Consider the following 6,356-nt stretch of genomic DNA (forward strand, 5'->3'; position numbering starts at 1 on the left):
TTTTGTTTTTTTGTTTCTATCAGTCATCCATAAACAGAGTGTCACATGGCCCCCACCCTGGCCATATATGTGTCTCAACCTCCTGGCTGATATATTTGGATCAAGCAAAGGCACAGATGTGTTTGGTAAAGAGGCAATTAAGAGTCAATCATGATTTCAAAGGCAGCTCTGACCGCTCCCAAACTGAGGAAACCTCAGAGAGGTGTGGCACTGAGAAGTCCCTGCTGCACACACACGCACACACACATCACATGTTCCCTATGAAGTTCTTGTTGGACTGCTGGGCGTACCACTGTTGCCGCTGTTTGCGTGCCTCCACCTCCGACAGCAGCGCCTGCCGGTACGCCTCATAGGACTTGACGATGTGTTCGAGCTCCTTCATGAAGAGCAGCTTCAGCATTCCCTGGTACGTGTCCAGGTCTGCCAGCTGGAACAGCTCCCACTTCAAGATGTGGTCGTACCTGATGTAAAGGAGAGGAGAGTCACTGTACCGTTAAAGTTACCCTTTGGGCTGGTTTGAAGATCTATCAGTCACTTCTTTGTGACAAAAATACTTTTATTTGGTAAGATTTTTTTTCAGGGCTTCTCTATTCAATATGTACAAACCCTGAAATAAACACCGATTTGGAATGCAGTTTTCCACAAATAAACATACATGTTTTTGAGGTATTAAAAAACACTATACAATAAATACATTACATATTTAGGTACCTAAGGATAAACATCATGCTTTTCCATTTCCATAAGTATTGTCAATTGACCAAAACTACCAAAAAATACTGATTCTACACTTTTGGTAAGAGCTTGAAAATAACTCGCCTATTTGGTTACTATCAAAAAAAATTATGTCCAGGATTAAATAAAAAGTAGAATAAGAAACTTAGAATTATTAAGTTGAAATTTTGAGATACTAACCCCAAATTTTGACTTATGGGTGGCATTCCCCCCCGCCAGTGGTTTCCATAAATTCCTCCTTTTAGTACCTCCCTTTGTTTGTACATATACCGATTACTGACTGACCAGAATACTATTAACTAGACAAATGTCAGGTAAGACTGAGTTAGACTCACTTGAGTGGTGCACGAGCATACACCTGCAGCCAGTCTGGGATCTCGGCTGTGTGGTATGGGTTAGCTGGCACGAGGACTGGCTGGTTCCTCTCTGCAGGACGTGGCTGATAGGCCACGGGAGGTGGTAGTGGTGGGGGCTGATCGTAACGAGGTACGCTAGAATACAAAGAAACATCATCTCTATTGTGATGAGGTACATTTTCTACTAAGTAAAGAAATAGTAGAACTTTAGTTGCTTAAAGAACTAAAAGCAGCGTTTTTTTAATGCTTCATACCTTGGAGCACATGGATGACGGTATTGTGCCCTCTTGTTTATGTGATCCACATAGTAGACCCCAAACTCAGCGGACTCCACCTTCTCCCAGCCTGGAGGGAGCCCCTCCCTCTCGAGAGGGTGGCTCCAGTGTGTAGTGTTAGTGTTGTGGTCGATGTAGTACTTCCTGCCACGGATGGTCCAGTCAACGGTCCAACCGGCCGGAAGGGGGAGGTCCTCCCCTGTCAGACTGGACAGGTTCCCCAGAGACTTGGCCTGTATTCGACCAATGGCTGAGAAGAACAAACATTTCTTTTTTAGAAACCCTAAGGGAGAGGCAGAGATGTCTGACCAATCATACAGAGGAGCAGCTGCTGGCTAACAGCGCCCCTGGGAAAGAAGAAATATTTGGAGAAATTTCTTAAAAACTGCCTGTGTGGGAAAGTGTCATGTAAAGCAGAGGACAGTACAGAGTTTAAACTTTAAAACTGAGATTGCTCGACTCTGTGATTGTTGTGACAGAGGGCCATCTTATTCTAAGTGACACTGTGTGATGAATGGTAGGAAATGGGATTGTTGATACTTTTAGACAGGAAGGCAGAGAGCTCTGCATGGCCAGCCATACACACAGGGCCTTTCACTGGGCGAGAACAAACGGCTGTAAGAGCCGACAGCAGAGAGGGTTCATGCAGCGGGTCCTGTACTTTTATTGGAGAATAACGTCAGCGAGGAATGTCAAGTCGACAGCTGTGTGGATGTGGATGAGCGTGACTCAAAGCAAATGAGCTTGCAGAAACCAAGAATTCCAAATACAGGGGAACGCTAAAGGATCTCAGCGAAATGGCGGCTACAATCTGATAAATTCTACGCTAGAGTGACAGCAACAGAGGTGGAGCTCTTTGCCAGCTGCTGAATGAAGGGAAGGAATGTGTGAGAGCTCCACAGAAATGCACTCCTCCTCCTACACCACCCCCATCTCATCATCATGATCATCATGTTTGCCCTTTCCTTCAGAAAAAAAAATGCTCACAGCAGACCTAAAGCTCAAAACATCACAGGAATTTCTTAGATTACAGTGAGGTGGGCTGAATGAAACAAAGTGGGTAGACTGATAACATCAAGTTAGGGAAAACACCACTGAAAACATGGAAAGGAGAGAGAGAGAGTGAGAGAGAGAGAGACTGGGATAATTTATGAAAACATCAATCACACACAAGAAAATAACATATGATTAACTATACCAGGCTCATCCTTTCAGGGTTTGCAGAGGGACAACTTATGCCATTTCTGTTTGACACCTGGACTCTAGTAGCTCAGCAGCTTTTTGCACAAATTCAAAATAAGCCTAAATTGTCTCATATCAACCCCTTTTATCAGGTGAGGAACCGCATATGAGATCAAGCTATGTGACAGACAGTGACATCTGATAAATCTGCAGTGGCCCAGAACTTTTCAAACTTCCAAACCTTCACCCCTACCTACTCCTACACCTGTGGTCCTAACATCAAAACAGTGGTAAATTAATGAAATGCTCAGATTATGTGTTTGCAACATTGTTCTACATGTTGAGACAGGTGTTGTTTTATGTAGGATTTCCATAAATTAGTAAAATTTGTGGCATGAAAAGTACAGGCCATTTACCATTCTTAGTAGCTATTTATTTGTTATTTTTTGTTTTCAGTAAATCTACACTTATTGACTCAAAAACATTCCGTCCCTTTTTTTGCAGCTGTCTGATCAGGTTGTTTATGGAAAGAGGGAAACTGCTGTTGTGTCAAAGAATCATGTCACAGAACAGGACAACCTGACTTGAATTTCCAAGTATTTCAATGAGTGCCCTATTAAGAGTTAAGCCTTGACAAAGCCTGTCACTTCATCCACAGCTAACCCCTCTTTCTTTTACCTGGCTGCCATTTGCGAACAGGAGATTTAAACAACAGGTGTGTGGGGCTTCAGTATAGTATAAGACACCACTTAAACAGTATATACTCTTTTATTTCCCAAGGGGTTGCCACACAAAACCTTCATACCCGATTTGGCAGAGATTTGGCAGAGATTTTCCAACAGATGCTTGTGTGGGCTTGGGCGCTACCTTGTGCTTCTACCCGACTGCCTGATAGACCAACAAAAGGACAGGCAAGAGTAGCCCACAGACCGGTTGTACAACATACTTTGGACACTGTCCAACAACAGACGGTCTCTGCAGGTAGATGGGCCAGCATGCCACCCCCACTGAACAATAATTTCAGCTTAAACCAAATGTGTGACCAACTACATCACAGAGCCACGCTGTAATAACATATAGTGGCATTGTACTGACTGGGCTTCGTACACAAACATGCTGCAGCATCTCAAACCTCACTGTGTGTCAAATGTAAGTATAATGAGATCAGCACATATGTAACAAGGATGATTCATGCCAGCGAGCAGTTTGAGGCTGAGACATTTGACTGGGGGCAGTGTGCAAATTACTAGTTTGCTGGCAGAAAGTTTCAGCAAACACAGAGGTGAAAAATGCAGAGCCTCTAATGCTTGTTTAACTTTACTCCAAACAAGGCTACGTGATAGGCAGGCCTGACATAATACTGAACTGTATACATGACGCTGACAAGCCAGCCACAAAATAAAGAGTGTCTTTATGGTAAGAGGAGGACAAGAAGCATTCCCGTGCCCCCCCCCCCCCAATCTCAATGTAATTACACTTACATCATCGTAATGTTTACAACACAGAGCAGTAAAATAAAGACTGAAATGAAATTGCTCTTTTCAATTTGACAACTAGTGGCCTGCATTCCTTTCAGAGTAGCCTCTGTGTGGTTGGACAAGAGTTCTCCAAGAGGAAATTTTAAAAGTTGTAGAGTTGCTGATGGGATGTCAGTCATAAACTTTCTAAAACTAGGTGTTTCTTGCTTTTATCACTAAACTTCCCTTAAAATATATAAATAAAGACATGAACAGTGTTAAAAGGGAGCTTCACAAAATAATGTAAAATCTACCTGAAGGGGGTCTGTTTGGAGCTGGGGGAGTATGTTGTCGGGGATGTCTTTGGAAGTTGTGCTCATTGTGCTCGTAGTATCTATAGTCTTCAGGAAAGCGGTCTGGGACTCTCCTTGGCTGGCGCTGCTGCTGCTGTTGATGTTGCTGGTTTTCATAATAAGGTTCAGAGGGGTAATAATACCGGGCATCTCCATTCTCAGACATGGGGCTCACGTCTGTAAGGAAGGACTGTGATGAGCCTCCATACTCATGCGAAATGTCTCCCAGACTGCGAGGCAGGTACGGAGGTGCAGATAAGCGGTGGCTCTCTGTGCGGGCCACCTCGTGAGGAGTCTTCTGCACATGGGTACGGAGGACACTCTTGTTACGGGACACCACAGGTTCCCGGCTGGGTGCCAAAGGGTAGGAAGAAGGCACCATTTCTGGCAGAGGGACCTCTGTGCGTCTCGGTATAGTGGGTCCATGACGGATGAAGGAGGGCATAAGATCTGCAATCAGGTCAGCAGAGCAAATGTCAATAAAAGGCAACGCAATATCTGGGAGCTGCTCATGCCTGATGACTTGAAAATAAATAAATAAAACACCATAATAAAAACAGAGTATTTTACTAATAGGAGCCAAATCGCGTACTTTTACTTTTCATACCTGAATTATAATATTAACTGACTCTCGAATAAAACATTTACACGAGAAGGTAATTTAGTAATACCCACATTTCTACAAAATACTGCTAGTTTCTATAGATACTCTAATAGAAACAGCTTAACAGCAGCTATCACAATAATCATAAGTCAGTACAGACACTAAAAATACGTTTAACTAAACTAATCTACTAGTATAATATGCCTTTAGCTGAGTAATTTAAAGCTGTAAGCATTATCTTGTAACTACTGCACTACAACTGGCGCTCATGTAGCATTTAGCTACAATGACTATCATCCTAGCTGTGTTTGGTTAGACTGTACAGCATTAAACTGTTTTTTACAATCGTGGAGCAAGTATAAATGTCCCCAGAGTCGTTTTACAGTATTTGTTAATGCTAGCTCACTAAGGTTTAACAGTGTTTAACTTTAACTAGCGAGCAAGTTAAGTGATGCTATTCGGGGCTAGCTGATAAGCTAACCACTTGTTGCGCTTACTTCTCAGGAGCGGCGACGTTTCCTTCTTCACATACTTCCCGTGTACCTCGGCTGGTTTGGACGCTTCGTTCTTACTTTTCTTTCGTGAGAGCATAACTCCAGGCTCGGAAAACATCAACAGCACGGTGGGGTAAAGTCATGACACAATCCTTCGACTTTGCAACCATACCGGCCAGTTAGCAAAGCGCGGAAAGTCAACATTTTTCCCCGCAGCTTTGGATTAGCTAGCCGCAGTTAGCCAGCTAACTGAAGCCACAGGGAGCATCTGTGCTGCTGCAGCGGGTACAGTCCCACTACTGGGAAGTCCTTCCATCTGAAGGAGGAGGAGAGAGGAGCACAAACCACTGTGGGGCCCTTCGGTGACATAAGCACAGTATAAACTGTACTATAGTTAGAAAATATCCGTTAAATTTTTCCCATAATTTAATCACTCACATGGCAAAGCTGAAACTAATAAAAACTAGGCTAAAACGGCACAGAAGGAAGCAAACCCCCCTCTAGAAACTAAACAATGTAAAACAAATATTCAAAACAAAATAAAAGTCATATTAAAATGTATACTAGGGACATTTAACCAAATACTAGTGGGGTATATGTGTATATTTGAGCCTGTGTGGATTGGAGAAAATCCAAAATAAATTCAAACTCTTGCACCCAACTCTTGTTTTTTTAATCATTAAAGATGTCTGCTCTTCAGTAAGTTCATCCTAGAAAAACATCCGCTTCAAGATATCAATAACAGCCCAAAATCACCACGACTTTCATGCTCATGATGAGTGTATGTAAACTTCTAATCACAACTGTATGTCCAGTTTAGTATCCATTGTATTAATTTACAACATGCTTATTTACAGTACAGTATAAATCTCTTTCTGTTACTTATACACGTTTTCATAT

General features: G+C 42.7%; 1 protein-coding gene across 1 annotated transcript; it reads right to left on the bottom strand.

Moving 5' to 3' along the window:
- Positions 1–25: 25 nt before the first annotated feature.
- On the bottom strand, positions 26–5,757 carry sav1 (salvador family WW domain containing protein 1). Its single transcript, XM_080870350.1, has 5 exons — positions 5,460–5,757; positions 4,320–4,808; positions 1,346–1,616; positions 1,071–1,226; positions 26–461 (listed from the first exon to the last, which is right to left on the bottom strand). The coding sequence occupies exons 1-5, from the start codon at positions 5,572–5,574 to the stop codon at positions 248–250; spliced, it is 1,245 nt and encodes a 414-aa protein (XP_080726476.1). The 5' UTR covers positions 5,575–5,757; the 3' UTR covers positions 26–247.
- Positions 5,758–6,356: the final 599 nt, after the last annotated feature.

The sequence above is a fragment of the Rhamphochromis sp. 'chilingali' genome, assembly GCF_963969265.1.
Source record: "Rhamphochromis sp. 'chilingali' genome assembly, chromosome: 21".
In the NCBI taxonomy this organism is placed as follows: domain Eukaryota; kingdom Metazoa; phylum Chordata; class Actinopteri; order Cichliformes; family Cichlidae; genus Rhamphochromis; species Rhamphochromis sp. 'chilingali'.

Excerpts from the sequence above, each read along its gene's own strand:
- sav1 (XM_080870350.1), bottom strand. The coding sequence starts at position 5,574 with ATGTTTTCCGAGCCTGGAGTTATGCTCTCACGAAAGAAAAGTAAGAAC. Across the intron at positions 4,809-5,459 it reads AACGTCGCCGCTCCTGAGAA|ATCTTATGCCCTCCTTCATC; the intron begins GTAAGCGCAACA and ends ACCTGATTGCAG. Across the intron at positions 462-1,070 it reads TATGCTCGTGCACCACTCAA|GTACGACCACATCTTGAAGT; the intron begins GTGAGTCTAACT and ends CCTTTACATCAG.